General features: G+C 37.3%; 1 protein-coding gene across 1 annotated transcript in view; it reads right to left on the bottom strand.

The window, feature by feature from the left end:
- emc2 (ER membrane protein complex subunit 2) overlaps positions 1 to 15,730 on the bottom strand; it is a 39,532-nt gene extending 23,802 nt beyond the window's left edge. The window contains exons 1-5 of the mRNA XM_015607175.3: positions 15,623 to 15,730; positions 13,073 to 13,186; positions 9,710 to 9,774; positions 8,591 to 8,676; positions 6,816 to 6,873 (exon numbers count right to left, since the gene is read on the bottom strand). Coding sequence (XP_015462661.2) covers positions 6,816 to 6,873; positions 8,591 to 8,676; positions 9,710 to 9,774; positions 13,073 to 13,186; positions 15,623 to 15,662 — 363 coding nt within the window. The 5' untranslated portion in view covers positions 15,663 to 15,730. The remainder of the gene's footprint in view (positions 1 to 6,815; positions 6,874 to 8,590; positions 8,677 to 9,709; positions 9,775 to 13,072; positions 13,187 to 15,622) is intronic.
- Between the last annotated feature and the right edge of the window lie 1,579 nt (positions 15,731 to 17,309).

Genomic DNA, 17,309 nt, shown 5'->3' with positions numbered 1-17,309 from the left:
TTCAAATGACTGTAAATATCAGCTTATTTTAACATATTAGATTCTAATTACATACTCTAATATACCCAGTTAAAACTGCTCTATGAAATCCTTTTTTTAATTTTTTCATTCAGAGCCTTCAGAGGCTGTCCACATGACAGAGAGCTGCCAAAGTCCCTGTGCTTTTCCTGCAGCTCTGCGTCGAGATTGTGTGAAACTAATGTAAAAAGCAATAGCAGCAGCACACCTGTGTTCTGCTATTCATTGTTATGGTTCAATTTTACCTTAATATCTTAATCTTAATTTCCACAAAAATGTTCAGTGCATCATATGATCCGGAATGCCTTATGTATGACTTTTTGAATGTATGAAATTTACCAGTCAGGTTGTAAGGAGCAGTAAAGCCACTCTGCTGAAGTACAGCATTATATAGGAATTTTAGTTTAGTTCTTCAGCAGTATTAGAATTAGCCACTAACCGAGCTAAGCGCTAGCTCTTTTGGCGTTCAAAGGTGAGTTGTTTGATCTCTCTCCATCATCTCGAGTATTATCGGCCTGTAGCCTGCTGCTAACCCCGGCTGATACTGCTGGGGCAGCATTAGCTTTACCTGCTAACCACACAAAGCACTAGCTCTTTCACTGTTCAGATGTGAGTATTATGGCCCTGTAGCCTGTGTGTTTACTGTGTTAAAATAAGCTACATGGGACAAACCGCTAGCATATAGCACCCTGGTTTACTTAAACCTAAGCGTACTGTAAATAAACAGAGGTGCTTTACTCACTCAAAGAAACAGTTTTCAGGAGAGAAATCTGTGTAGATTAACATACAGTGCTAAGAATTACAGTTTTGTTTACTTAACTTAGCTTTACAGCTTTAGCCACCCAGTGGCGAGATCTGCTGAATTAGAAGGGAAAACATGGTGCCTAATATATGAAAATAGACCCGAAAACATAAGTTTATTGATAGTGCACCTTATAATCCTGTGTGACTTATAACTGTAACTTTGGTACATGATTCTGTCATTATACCCAGTGTCATCAAAATCACAGTTAAATCAGCTGGGTTTCTCTGCTCAAGTTCTTTTTGAAGCCCATGCATTCAGTGGCAAACTATATCCCCTAAAATCTATGTAAATTATTTTCAAGCACAAAGATGCCCTCCCCCCAAGCACAAAGTAAGTCAGTGAGCTGGATTTTACAGCTTCCCTTTCTCTGAACTTTTGAGACATGTAAAAGCATGTTTGAAATAAACAAACAAGAATGACTACTCTCTTTCTTTGCTCTTTCTCTCCCTGAAGTAAAAAACTGAAAGGTGACCCTGTCAGTGTTGTGGTTCGTTCGGAATTAGCACTTTGGGGAGGCACTTACACTGAGAAGTTGATCATTTGCAGGAGCCCTGTTTCTACAGGCCCACAGGCCATGGGGATTACACCATACACTCACTCACTCACTCTCTCACTTACACACAAACTTAAAAAGAGTCTACTCTCGGTCCTTTAGCATCCAAAATTTGACTTCATGATCAAAAATGACCAAAACATTGTTTAATATAGATATGGAAGTATAACGCTGCTAGGAATGATTTCAGGTATTTGCCCCCAAACACACCTGATCCAGTAAAAAGAAAAGTTAACAAAGGCCTGATCTTTGGTTGATTAATCAGAAATATCAAAAGCTATACAAATACATCAGGGGGGCAGTCAATATCAGACTCAAACTAAATGTGTAAAGCTAACAAGCCTCTTCGTGGAAGCAGAGACTTTTACCATCATTAAAAAGGTACACGCTAAGACTAGGACCACAGCTTAATTAGTTTGGCAATTATTTTTTCCAATTAGTCACTGATTAATTGTGTCATATCTTCCAACCCTACTTCAAGTAAGCAAGGCTCCGGTTCCATTGCGTGTTTTACTGGACCTTGAGAGCTTAATTTTTACACACCTAATATCCCTAATTTTGAGGGATATCTTAATAGTTTGACGTACCTTTGTTCATCTAAAAATATTTTAAAATATATGTAAAGAAACAAGACCAATAGGCTAATAAAATGTCTTTATTTGAGATGTTAATATTAATAGAATTCAGATATTTTACTTTACAACTTTACCTGTGATTGAGATTATTTTGTACAAATTAGACTGACAAGGATATTTACAATAAGTACTTAATAATAACTGACAGTGGTCAAAATGAAAAAATACAAACACATTTTTAAGGTCCTTTATAGCACCACTGCCTACCTAATGAACTTTTGGAGAACCCCTCTGTGTTCACAGAGCCAAAAACACAACAAGGCAAAATTTATTTAAACCAAACAAAGATGAACGATTTACTGAAACGAACAAATCTTTTAACCGGTGTCTCTAGCACACAGACGTTTAGTGCTTTTAAATAACTATGTGGGCGAGAAACGCCAGCACACTGTACAAGAATCTAGTTTTATTTCAGAAGAAACTCTAGTCCACACTTGTAAACACAATCAGATTCAGAACAATAATCATATCTAATTCAATAGAAATTCTTATTGACCTCAACTGCTTTTACAAGCAAGTTCTATTTTTTTTATTTAATCCAATCACAGGGCGAACTATTCATCTAGGCCATATGTGCCATTCAACTTTAAAATAAGCTATCTTAATTAAATAAGTTAAAATTAAAGTTAGTTACCTTTCAGGGTATGAAAGCAGTAGAGGATGCACCAAGTGAGAAAAAATTATACCACTTCAAGACCATCAGGAGGACGGATGGGGAGGAGAAGTTACTTATAAAAACGTACATTTTATATGTACATAAAAATGCACACATGTGTATATACAGGCATATGTGAGAAGAAGAGAATATCTCCAAATCATTGCTGTAGGTACTGGAACACAATAAACGGTGGAAGGGCTAAGAGTTCTAACATTTTTTGGACACCGCCATGGCACAGAAACCTTGAACAATTTTTGTTGATTCAACAATTTTGGTTAATGGGTACCACATCTATTCTACAGCCTATAATTACAACAGCTCAGTTTCCAATCTCAGCTCCACATGCTGGGATGCCTCACAAGTCCTCCCAGTAGTCGCCAATTTTCCGCCATTTTCTTGGCTCGTACGCACCCTCTCCCCCAACTCCACTCAACACAAGAGTGGAGAAAATTGTGTCTAGATAAGCCTCGCTCCACCAGCTCTCACAGACAGGTAACCTAGATGATGTCATCCCCCTCCCATACCCACAACCTCCACCACCCCATCTGCTACCCTGTCAAAGAGTGTGGGATTGTAGGGGAAAAATATGGTCTGGTCCACATCACACCACAGCTCCATTTTGTTCCATTCCCGCCCCCAGGTTTACAGGGCAGACAGGATCTGATGGGAGGGGACGATTGTTTGGACATCAGGAAATAGGTTGATCCCATCAGAAAGATCTGGGCTGGACCTCAATTTGTCAGAACAGTTCACAGGGCACCTGCCTATTGACATGACGTTCCCACAAGTGGGTGAATCCTACCACATAGGAACGTCTGGCAGACAATTTCACCACTAACCGTTTTGTTTGTTCATACTGGTGCCAACAGGAAAAAGGGAACTATTCTACATGAGACCCAGATATGACCGTTACAGAAAAGCATGTTTGTGAGGTTTTGAAAACAATGCAAGCTTAGCAAGCTTCTGCAACTTCTGCTCCAGACCAAAGAGCTCAATAAGCTGGAAGAATGGTGCACAACCAAATGTGGAGTAAAACTTAACATGGACTTTTTATGTAGTTCAACACAAATTAATTTAATTTATGTTTAATGAAGAGCACATTTTGGGGAGTCTTCCAAACACAGCAACCTCACTTTTATATTTTAACAGCAAACAGATTAAGCCGCATGGTTAGGGATGTCCCGTTCTGATCCCGTCGTTTATCCAAGCATTTTCAATGGATCAGGTATTGGCTACTCTGACTCACTTGTGATCCTTTGTTTTGTTTTGTTTTTTTTACCCTTTTTTTGTTTTACCACAGTGCTCTAGCAGACCACCCTCTGGAGTCCTCCATGCATCATTAATACATTAATCACAGACTTTATCACTGAGAAGCATTCTCAGAGGGTAACAAAACAGACTACAGTGTAAAACTTTAAAATCACTGTATACACACATTACACATTATGTAATTTCATTGCATCATTTTAAAGTGACTAGGGCAGTCATACTGTATAGTAGAATGTTAAAACAAACAACAATAAATGTAATTTAAAACCAGATCAGCCCAGAATCTAACACTGGTCCCATTTACACCTGGTTAGTTCATGGGACAAGTATTTGGTTTTATTCTAGACTACACCAGCTAGTTAAATTTAATGGTGTATGAGACAAAATATGTACATTCATTCAATGTACGATAATTTTTCTTGCGTTTTAGTTTTTGAAAGTCTTGAAAAGTCTTGAAAAACCCTGATGCACTTACAGTGCTATATAGTATCCCTAATTTTACTTCAATGTCAATTAGTAACATATCTTCTTATTATCGACAGCTTTAAAAAATCTGGAATTGGATGATATTTAGCATTAAGGTATGTGGATCAGTTTGGTGGGGAGAATAAGTAGATTGGGAAATGTCTAATTTCTGGAGGCGGATATTCTTTAATCCATCACTGATTCCAAGTTCTATTCAGCTATATTTTACTTGGACAACAGCAGCTAATAATGAAACAGGTTGCCTTGGGGTGACATACTGTTATACTAGCATTTTTTTTAACATCCTATTTACAGTCTGTGCTCAATGTGCTTGCAATTTAACTGTGATCATGGGAATCAGGATGGTGTTTCTGAAAGTCTGAAAAAAGCTTAAAAAGCAAACAGAAAGGATCTCTAATTTTCAAACGAAGAAAGACTAAGAGTTGCTTTGGTCCAAAAGAAACAGATAGCAAAATAAATACCAGCAGTAATGATATAACGAATGCGAGGGATGATGGAAGACATGCAGTGAATCCTTTTTAGAGAGAAAAGGATTACAATAGTTCAGGAGGGTACAGCAAGAAAATGAGGGTGAACAAAAAAAGGAAAAGTGAAAGAACGAGAGATAGATGACTGCACGAACGCGCATGAGGGTTTATTGACTTTGTCAGCAGAGCTCCATGTGTTTGAATCAGACAGACAGTTAGGTGTGGAATCCTGTGACCGAGTCCAAAGAACAAACGACCATGCGTCATCTTACAAACTTCGCCAGCCCAGAGAAAATGTTTAACATATCTAAGCAAGTCCATCTGTCAGAGAAGCACAGGAAACATGCCGAGTGTCTTCAGGAAGGAGCCAAAACAAATAAGGACGTAGTTCCTTTTGAAAACCCATCAAAACATTTATTTTCTTGTTCAGCCACATGCCCTTATGGAACCAATTACCAGCAGGTACAATGTGTTTTGGAGTGATGGCAGGAGCGAGTGGCGGTGAAGGACTGGCAAAACACCGAGCAGACTTGGGTGTTGTAAACGATTCAACAGAAACACAATATAAATCATGTAATTGGACGAAAATGGATACAGCATGACACCAGGCAATTTACACAGCAAAGTCTGACAACGTTTCCTACTTATTGGGAAACAGCAGGTAAGAACAAACTGATCCTAACACCTAAGGTCATCTGACTGCAACCGAGGTTAAAAACAGAAGAGTGATAAATCCCAAGTGCAAGACACTGCATTTAATTTTGTTGAAGTTGCCCCTGACATATTTAATACTGCTGAGGCTGACGAATAAAGACATTTTGTTCCCTCACATAATGTAGGGAGGAATGAAAGGATTCGAAGAAAGGAAAATAAATAAGAGAGTGACATAAAAGTAAGACAGAACAAGCAAGAGACACACTAAATTAAATTTAGTGTTACGATATGTGATTTTTAATAAATGCTGGAAAAACTGACAACAGTGGAAAGCTGTTGTGCTTTACATTTACTCTGCATCTCATAGGTAATGTGAGCTATGTTTTGGGGTGTGATCATCACAGCTTTAGATTAAAGTCCACAGATATTTAGGGTGCAATTTCCAATTTTTTAAATCACCTATAGAAATCAGGAAATTTCAGTGGTAAAGTATAAGAAACAAAGGCTTTTAATAGTCTGCTACGAATTTAAAGGCATTTTACAGACCAGGGTGCACTTGCTCCATGGGTTCGGGTCAATACATCAAGAATACTGATCTGTGGTCCTTCTGAAAAAAAAAAGTGGTCTGTGGTTCACAACATATGGCTGGTGTGGAAGCTATCCACGCCCAGGTCCGCGTGTGGGGTCATGTTATTGGTTCATTTTGCAACGTGACTACCTTGAATAATATGTAATGCCATGTAAAGCCACATTTTGATAGGTATGAAATAAGATTACTGTACTAATCTCACCTTTGTTACATGACAGCATGGTGATAAACGCTCGTCTCATGCTACCTTCTAATACAAGAACAGCTCCTTGTTTAAAGGAGCGCTTGCACAATACATTTTAATGAATCCCAAAAGTGCTATTGCACGATACTCGAGTGTTTGAATCCAAACAAAATAACAAAATGCAGCAAAAGGATGAAGTCTTTGAGATACATCATGCAGAGTAGTGGCACATTGACTGAAATCTGCAATCTACCCACGGTTTAGAAAGAGTTCTTTTGTGTGAAAACAAACAAGCGATAATGAGCTCCCCCTTTAAATGAGCCCAGAATCTGTCCTGGTTGCGGAAACATTTATTCAGGACAAATAAATGATTTATATGAAAACGTGCTAAAAGTGACATGGTGTACAGAACTAACTAGACTATACACTGAACTCCAGCATATTTCAGTTATATTTAATCTCCACAGAACTGAATTTGGCTTAATTTCCTTGCTTACCGTATTAGTGGGATCGTCCTGCAGTATTGAGTCATACAGCTTGTTAGCATCATCATACCTAAAAAAAAAAAAAAAAAAAAAAGAGAGAGAGAGACTGTGTTTCAGAGGGTCTCAAAAAAACACCAGTCATACTTTATTAGGTCGTGGTGAAATCGAAAAAGCTCACAGCAATCAACGTGTATACAAGACAGCTTATCTCTATGGTTACCAGAGAGCAATCGCACAAATCAGTGCAATGATCTAAGGAAGGAAATAAACAGTCATTACTGTAGCGGCTTCAGCAGTAAGTAGTCGGAGCTTTTGTTAAGTTTAACAATGGATCGAGCTCACGAGCGAATATAAACAACAACGGCCAGCATGCTGAGCTGCGCCTGCAATGATTGCATGTGCTTTGATTTAACCCTAAACAAATCACTCTCACCAATTACACATCGTTTGGGCGTATTTCTCCTGAAAGCTGAATAAGGCCAGCGTAAAAAAAAAAAAAAAATCACAAATCTTAGTCTCTCTCTAAAAGTGAAAATGGTTTGTAATGTGTAATCGAAATGAGAAACAAAGTCAGAATGGTGTGATTCTGTTAATATTTAACTTTATTACTATGTATATATAGACAGCAAAAGTGCAGACAGTAGTAGCAAGGTCAGGCGGCATTGTTTCCAGAAGAAAACCTTTCTGGTGTTTTCTGATGCACTCTAAAACAAACAATACACTAGTAATAGCTGTGGAACTTTTTGTGCTTCACAACTATGAAAACTCATGTTACATCCAAATATCTGCATAATTAAACTGTCTGTCTAAGTGTTGAACTATGAACTTAATTTAACATTCACTAACAACGAATACTAATAGTATTTTAAAGAATCTTTTCCTACTAATTTCATTTGCTATGTTAACAAACTATAGTTTGTTCAATAAGATTATTTTTGTTTCTTCTCCCAAAAGCAGACAACTTCTGGCCGCATGATCAAAACCTGTTTTTGCCCACTTACCACAACAGAAGCGTCTCTGGTTCCTATTATCACTGAACAGCTCCACTTCCACTGCCACTCCTACCCTCACTTCCACTTTATTACTCAACGGCTCTCTGGCACATCTGACATGGCACTAGGCAGCCACGGCATCAGTGCTGCTGTGTGTGATTCAGGCATGTTTTCTGTACATGTGCATGTTTGTGTGTGCACATGTTCTTGTGTGTGTGCAGCTTCATTTAAGCAGTACGTCTGATGGCAATTAGTCCCAAATTTGCAGTTTATTTAATCTCACAGTGCAGCAGCAATCACTCTCAATTATGGCATTAGCAATAAACAAGTCAATATGCTACACAGGCTGAAAAACAGCAGCTCATGAAACTTATATTAACCTTCAGTTTTATTTCTGTTTTTTTTAGTTGTTGTTCATATAAACAATAAAAGAGATGGCCGGGTAGAAACAAACACAACAAACACTGTAAACATGTGGTCCAGGGACAAAAAGAGAGTCCATGCAAAAGAAAAGTGGAGGAAAAAAATAAAACACAGGGACCTCCAGAATAATAGTGGGAGCCACCACTTCCTTCCTGGGAATTCCTCACTCAGGCAAAAAGAGCCACAGGACGACTGAGCCCTGAACCTATCTTTCTCTCTCCCACTTAGCCAGAGGAATGGCGGCGTACTAAACAAACAGCACCACATCCCACTCATCCTGCCACTTACGATCTGCTTACAGATCACAGCACCCCCACCTCCACCACACACCCAAGGCCAGGTTGCTAAAGTTGGGGCTGGTGTGAGTCTTACCTCTCCAGAGCCTCAAGCCGCATGCCCGCTAATCGCTTCACTCTGTGACTATCTGGAAACTGCCTCTTCAGCTCCTGTAGACAGCTCTGTGAAAAAGAAAAAAAAAAAAGGAAAAACAATCTGGGTGAGAACTCATGTGATTGTGCATAAAAATTCCTGTCTGTCTCTGTATTCTCACCACATTCAATAAGTGACAAAGTGGGGCTTTTCCAAAGTTACATCACTCTGCACGCTGTTTCACTTCAGCCAAGGACAATAAAATCTCTTTGGTCTTGAAGAATTTACATACAATGACCCTTAAACTTTACAGGGTTTACACAAGAACACATAATCTGTCTGGTTTCACAGTAATTTTACACTAAAGGTTTCTGCTGACCATTAAGCCAAATCGGGTAACTTTCCAGTTTGCGGGTTCCATGATAAACAGGTCAGCGATACAGCTGTGAGGGACAATGTGAAAAACTGCAACTGACGTGGGTGAGAACTTGGAGTTCTGGGCTGTGGGCACCCACAATTCCACACCGGCTACTATAAAAAGGAGAAACAGGATGCTACTTTTACCAGCTTTTTCCTCTTCTATTCAAAACTGTTCCTTGTTTTTGTCCCTTTTAGGTGAGGAATGGTTTTACTGTCAAATCTAACGTTTCCCTGGACAGAATGAGAAGTTTGCTTTGTGGCTCAGGCCACTTGACCCATCATGGCCATGGTCTTTCACTGTCCACTTTTTTTCTGGCCATTGGAAAACCCTTAGAGTCTGACTGAGTGTTTCAGCTGAAGACTCTCTTCTTTCACTTCTCTACCAAAAAAGGCTCCAAGAGTCAGAATTAAAGAAAAAAAGGAAAGATAAATTACTTGATGTCTAAAGGGCTGTGAAAAGAATGACTGCATTTCTGTGTATAATCCCATAAAGATGACACAAAGGCAGCTCAAAGTTATTTTTTACAGTCCTGGGATTAATCTTCAGTAAATTGTTTTTCCAAAGTACAGACAGAGTGATGTTTTCTGGCTGAATAAAAATCATTTCACATCTGGCAAGCAGGGTGATAAAGCAACAACGTGTGTGAGAGATGAGGCATGAGCGGAGTGGATGAGAGAGGGAAAGTGACTGTAAAAACTCACCCAGGCCAAATCATCTCGACTACAGTCCAGCGCTGCGATCATCACCTGCTCATAAATTATCCAGACTGGGCACAGAGGAGAAACACAAAATGACACCATTCAATAAACCTATTTTAAGCCAGATATTAAAAATGCACCCTGTTTGGCTTCTGAGTTCTGAGAAAAGATGAATGTACTTTTTAACATGCATCATTAACATTACTGCTAAAAGGTTCTCCTTTTAATGTTGTTCTGTGTAAGTTCATTTATAGGCAGAGAAGAGACTTGTATAAAGAGAAGGTACAGTGACACCTCACTAAACTTAAGTATAATTGCTAGGTTTACCTGAAAAAGCTCAGATTTGCAGTCAAATTTATAAAACTTTACCATTTCTTAACCATTCTGATGTCAAAGCATAGTAATGTGGGTCACCTTTCAACTGCAGCAACTACAGAAATAAATTTGTACATAAATACAGACACCTTAACTTTATTACAGATCCAATTAGAAATAATACGACCCTCTTCGTGCTTCTACACTCACTGTCCATGGTCATTCTGTTTTTTCAGCATACCGCAATCCTCCTTTTACCCTGTTCTTTAACGATCAGGACCCCACAGGACAAACACAGAGTAGGTACTCTTTGGCTCATTCTCAGCACTGCATTGAAAATGACATGGTGGTGGTGTTTTAGTGTGCATTTAAACCTGGATCAGATACAGCAGTGCTGCTGGAGTTTTTAAACACTGTGTCCACTCACTGTCCACTCTATTAGATACTAGTTGTTCCACCTTCTAAATGTAAAGTCAGAGACAGAAGTTTTTTGTTGCTGCAAAGTTTGTTTTGGTCATCCTCGCCCTCTCTCCCTCAGCATGTATAAGTATTAAAACTGCGAATGCGAAGGCACCTATAATGATTGCTACATGGTGATCAAAATATGTTGATATTAATCTTTAAATCTCATAGCTCTCTTTTTGTAAGAACAACTAAAAGCCTTTTAAGCTTGAACGCACATTCCCTCAGGTGACTATAAAGTTCTAATAAAAGACAAAAGGCTCAAAAATATGCTTGCTTGACCATTTAATTGCAACAAAAGGGAACACTAATTAATGAGCATAGCTAATGCTTTCAATTAGCAGAACTAATGCTCCATATAAGATGAATGTTTTTGACAGACAGAGCAAACTAAATCGTTTGAAACATATAAATCGAGAAAACAACAACAATAAAACCCCTCACAGCAAGAACAGAACGATAGGCCAAAATAAACAAATGCTTCAAGCTCTTTCTAGCTGTTTTTTATTATTCCAAGTCTTGCTTTGATAATTACCATCTTGTTTCACAGCCAATTTAAGAGCTGGTTTCAATAAAACCAGGCGGTGTTAAGTGTTTACCCTTTTCCTTAAAGCCTGTATGAATCATAATGACAGCAGCCAAAAAAGCTAAATCAAGCGCCAATAAAGAGAACCTCATCGCACAGCCTTCACTCCAATATATTTTAGTTCTATACATCTACCGCTGGAAAATTCCCAGTCCAAAAGTGCCACTGTTCACCACATATTTAGAGCATTACCCCTACTACAAATCCTGTCTTAAAATGCTTTCTAAGACCACAAAACCAATCCTTACATTTAGGCTGATGAGGTGTCCTTTAGCTTTGTGAGGTGAAGCACTATAATTTTAATTTGCTTGAGAACATTCTGGCAACTTTGATCTTACTGCTATTGTTAAACTTCCTGTAGCACATTCTGATCTCTTAGAAACAAGGTTTAGTAATAGATTGGGATTAACCTATTAATTTTCAATAAAAAACATGTTCTGAGGTTTGAGGTTGGTGCAGAGGATCTCAAAAGGTTAAGGAGCAAATCTGTTTTCTGTCAATGTGCTGGTAAGACCTGTTTTATTTTGTTTTTGAGTGCAACATATCAGATATTTATTAATACTAATTATTACAACCTGGTAAACTGAGTTACTGTTTAGCAAATTGGCCAGTATTAATTTAATGCTAAGCAATGAATACAAGAGGCTGTATACAATACTCACCACTTAATAGTAAAAATGAAGTGAAGAACAATTTAAAACATTAGTGTCATAAAGAGAAGCCTCACAAGCTAGTTGGTGAAGTTTTATGAGTAGGTCATGACACGAAAAATAACTATTCTGTCAGATTTTAACAAAATGCTACACTGACGCAAGGTAAATGCAATGGTATTTTGAGCAGCTGCTATAGTGATGTTTAGTGGCAGAATAATATTTATAAATATAAGACTAATACAGGTCAGAAAACAATATGAGGCAATGTGTTCCATTGCAAAAGAAAACGTTGCTGCAGCAAACATTGAACATACTTCTAAGTTTTTTTTAAACAGCACTGGGTCAAAGCACATGCCTAAATAGGCCTTTATTGTACATTAAAATCATTATGAGGACTCAAATCATTGTGAATAATCCTAAGTACATTTTAAAATGACCTTTTTACATTAGAATATATCTTGGTATACAAAGATAGACAAAAACACACACCAATACAGTCATTATGCAGTAGTAGTAGTAAAACATTACTAAAACACATACAGACTCATACAAACCCTCAGAGCTCATCTTTTCACCATTCTAACTCTCAGGCTGAGTGATACCAAATCAGGCATGCTTTATCAGAGCGTTATTCTGAATAAAAACGTCTAGTTTAACCTCAGTTGAACGATGCATGGTAGAGTGTCATCCAGCTGAACTGAATAAGCTTTGTATATGCTCAGGTCAATGAGGCCTAAAGCATCAGTATTGGCTTCTTTTCAAGCCTGAAGTAACACGACAAAGAGATTTAAAATGTAACAAAATAAATGTATTGTCTTATAATCCACCCTTACTTAAGTCTAAGGATTTTTTGTCAAAATAAGTTAAAGCTGAATAAGAATAATTAGAAATATATAGATGAATGTAAAAGGGTTGCACAATATATTAATGCTTAAAACACTAACACAAAAAAAATAAGTGTATGTCTTTCTTACAGCCAGCATCACTAGCTACAATGCACCTTCTCCATACAGTTATATTGGTATATTTTACATGTATAACTTTATCTGGAATCACAAGTCAGGAAAATGCAGCATTGTGTGCCTATAAACTCTTGTTTGCCACTGAGAGGATAGGTTTGTTCAAGTATATACCTTTAAAATTCCCACCAATGTGTTACCACCACCAAGTTACCAAATAAAGTTTTTTTTTTAATACGTCAATGTAACTGTGATTTAGAAGAACATAATAAAAAAAAATGCAAATAAAAGTTAATGACAAACAATAACAATAACATCTAATGACTCTAAACATATAGAGAGCAAACTAAATGGGGAGTCAGGCAATGACAGGGTTGCAGATAGAACTTACCATCATCTCCAAGTTTTGAGGCATGCTCATTGATCAGTTCCTCGCCCACATCCACAATCTGCTCACTGTTTCTGTAATTCTCCTCTCTCCACTTCCGGAGTTTGTCACGCATGTCTGAAAGAAAGAAAGACAAAACAAGAGCAGAATCATCACTTTATATTCATCAATCCTCTTAGAGCAGTTAGAGCAGTTGCAAGACTGGTGTCAGCCAGTAATATTTTACATAATAAAAAAGACAAAATTCAACCTATTTTCTGTAACAGTGTTCAAGTTCAGGAAAAGGTCAGGAAACCCTGTGCTAATCATAAACCCAGTTCTAGGATTCACTGGGACACTAGTTCAACTTCTTAAACTCCACACTCAAGACAACCAAGCAAGATATGGAATACAATATGGGATGTAGTGCTCCATATAGTAGATATCCTTACAATAGGATAAACTATTTGCAATTGTTACATTCATTCCATTAATTTAAGTTTATTTTTAATCACAATAATTTCACAATAATATTGGAAATATGTTGGTATCTGCTGCTAGCTGTATTTTTTTTTTTTTTCAGAAACATACACATGGCTAGATCTGGCAGATTATTTGAACCGACACTTGCAGATGTATTTATTGTATACTGAAACAGGACTAAGCGACACTGGCTACACTGATACAAGTGTGTGACACTGACCACAAAAAAAAGTTTGGTTAAAGGCCAAATTGTAAGTTAAAAAAACATTACATTTGTTTCTAACATTAAACCTTCTTAAATAATAAATATGTACATCAGCAGATATATATCATCAGATATATACCAGAAATCCCACATCAGTGCATGCCCAGAATAAAGATAATTTTATTATACATGGTACATGCATCTCAGCTTATTTACTGTTATTGTTTTGGTATTTGCTGATATTTATTGTATAGTTATTGAGTGTCACTGGCAACTGGCAATCAGTTTTAATGCTATTTACAAATCTCAGTTTTATTTGTTCATTAGCATACTGGCAGTATTTAACTTCCTCACATATATGCTGCTGGGATGCCATGGCTACAACATCCTAACCATGGCTGGTGTGTCCCCAGGGTCCAACATATATGGATCACTGCTATTAACATGGGAATACTGTTGCAAAGCCTTTGTATCAGGTACAAAATATCCTGCTTCTGTTTAGAGATTAGAGATTCCAACTGGCATATATTCCATTTCTGATCTGCAGATGCTTTAAGACAGTGGACCAGCACCAGCAGATGACATGGATCTCCAAACCATCATTGACCATAAGTAAATTTTGCATTTCATTTGGAAATCAAGGGAGCAGAGTCTAGAGAAAGAGTGGAGAGACACACACAGTCCAATCTGCTTGAAGTCTAGTGTGAAGTTTCCACAATCAGTGATGGTTTGAAGAGACATGTCATCTGCTGGTGTTGGTCCACTGTGTAATATTAAGTCCAAAACCAGTGCAGTGTTTTTTCCAGAAAATCTTACAGCACTTCATGCTTCCATCTGCTGACAACTTTTATGGAAATTTTATTTTCCAGCAGGACTTGGCACACTGACTTTTGGGTTTTTTAAAAAATAAGCACTTAAAATATATCAGTGTGTGTAATAAATCTATATAATACATGAGTTTCAAATAAAGTAACTTTTTTCAATTATATATATATATATTTTTTTTTTTTTTTTTTTTTTTTGCACTAGTACTGATACAGACTTCCCACATGGGTTCATCTCTGGAATGAGGTCTATTATATTATACATGGCATGTATGATACCATTTCCACCTGACATACGGGTTAGTTTCAGTGTTGATCTGCAGGTGACTTAACACTTAAGGTTAGCTAACTAGCTAGCCACAATGAGATATATCTAAGCCAGTAATGGGGTGCTACAGCTAAAGCTAACTGATTAGATAAAATGTCATTTCACTGTTTAGGAGCGTTTAACGATATTCTGCTGCGTGTATTGTGCCCTTGTGTCTAACATTAAATGCCACATTTGAACACAGACAACCTAAAACACGTCAAGCAGCAACAGCTAATCAAGCTAACTAACCTAAGCTAAGCTAGTTAACATAGCTAGTTACTTAAACAACAAAACTGAGCTAACCAGCGTTAGCTCCTCTCTCTGCACAGCTAAAAGACAGAAGGCAGTAAAGGCTGGTTAGCTTGTGTGCTGCTGACGCTTTCTGATGACAGCGTCGACTTACAGGAGTAAATAAATAAGTTTTACAGAAAACAGATGTCAAAGTCGAACCCTGGCCTGATAAAACCTTTAACTATAGCGATAATGAGCAGCTCTTACGGTAACTGAAGCACTGAGGTAGCTAGTTACCAGTTACAATGAAGGCTTTAGCATCCTCGTTATCTTAGCTTAGTTAGCATTAGCCATTACACTAGCCGGCCTCGCTTGTTTGCTGTTAAATAAAAGGAAACACGTAAAGCAGCTTAAGAGGACACTCCGTCGTCTATGACAACACACCTGAGAACACAACAGCGTAGCTACATATACTGTTCCATAAAGCAGCCCCACATCGCAGCAGAAAGCGTGTTATTTACCTTCCCAAGTCACATCGTACAGTTCCGAAACAGACGCCATCTTTCCTGAAAGCGCTGCTTTCCGGGCGCTGAGCGCTGATTGGCTGCAGGCTGCCGGTCAGGGGAAGGTCAGAGCGGGCGGAGAGGGGGTGACCCGAGGAGGCGCACTCTAAGTTTGTGGACACTCGGTTATTAAGTATCTCTTTAAACGGGCTAGAAATAAGCTCTTATTTTTAATGATATAATTTCTTTAAATGTGATATGCTTAAAAAAAAATGATAATTTTTTTAGGAAGATATTATTTCTTAAATATGCCATTAGTAACATTTAAATGGTCAGCTACACAAACGATAAACAGTCGTCTTATTTGGACTCTTGCATACAATTATGACCTCAAAAACACAAAAAAGAAGAGCTATATAAAATATTTCATATATGCCACCCAGTTAATGCCATTTTGTGTATTTTTTATATAAGTTATGCGTGAGATTTCTGTAAAAAAAAAGCCACAGAGTCCTTTGAACACTTTTTGTTTTATTGTGTATTTTCTTGCTCTTTTTGGATTGATCTTTTTTTAGACTTAAAGAGGAGATTGGGTAGGGAAATTCCCCTCAAAGTCCAATATATATTGTGTAATTTTGATGACCCTTCATTTGACCACAATGAAAATGTAATAGTTAATTTAATTATAATTTTAGATTAATTTTATAATTATAAAACTAAATTTGCTTAAAAAAAGAAGATACTATTATTTCAAACGTTTGTTTTTTTTAGACATAAATAATTATATGTACTTACTGACAAATGTTCAACAAATAAAAAAAAAAACATAAATCCATCGATATTTTGAAGCTTTTCAATTTTATTTGAATCCCACTTTTCTTTTTTCTGTTCACTTTGTTGGTTTAGGTTTGTTTGTTTATTCATGTTTTTGTTTTGATGTGCTTGAGATGTTGGTTTTATATCATTTGTATTTGACCTATTATTGTGTCTATTTTAGGCTGTTGGATTGTATTGTATGCAAAATTAACAGTAATAAAAAAGGTCTTATTTCACATTAACTTTATTTAAAGTTCAGACCATTTTGACTTTTTCTGTTAAATCAGCAATTGATGTTGTTTCATTGGGCAGTGATGATATGTGCATTTTTTTAATTAATAACATAACTAATAACCCCTAGGTTATTCTTTATTTTTGCATAAAAAATGCTGCTTCTGTATTTCTCTGGCCCCGCTCACACGTGGCAATAATATGTATATTTGATGATCCAGTCACAAATGTTTGCTGCAATAAAAGCAGTGTACAGGAAGTATGTTTTCAACTGAATGCCTGTGTCAGCAGTGAGTGTACCTTAAATCAGCTGAATTCACTTATTAGAAGGCATGTCCTTTAATACTTTTGGACAACGTGATTAAAAACATGGTAACCGTGACCAGGGTCAGTCCAGTCAGTTTCTTTGATATATGGGCTATTCATGTGAAAGTACCTATTGAGAAGCAATGAAAACTATCGCCCCCACATTCTGATCTTTTTTCCTGACGTTTGTTACCTGACATTAGTCGTAACCTTCCCATAACCCTAGTTCTTCACTTTTTATGCTCATGCATTCAAGTGGCTAAATCAGTGTTTTGCAGAGGTCATGGTCACTGTGGTCTTGGACTGATTTCCTGAGGGCTGCCAGATATGTGCAATGCAAATTGTGATTGAA

This window comes from Astyanax mexicanus, chromosome 6 (assembly GCF_023375975.1).
Source record: "Astyanax mexicanus isolate ESR-SI-001 chromosome 6, AstMex3_surface, whole genome shotgun sequence".
NCBI classification, from domain to species: domain Eukaryota; kingdom Metazoa; phylum Chordata; class Actinopteri; order Characiformes; family Acestrorhamphidae; genus Astyanax; species Astyanax mexicanus.
This window is presented reverse-complemented; position numbering and strand designations above follow the sequence as displayed.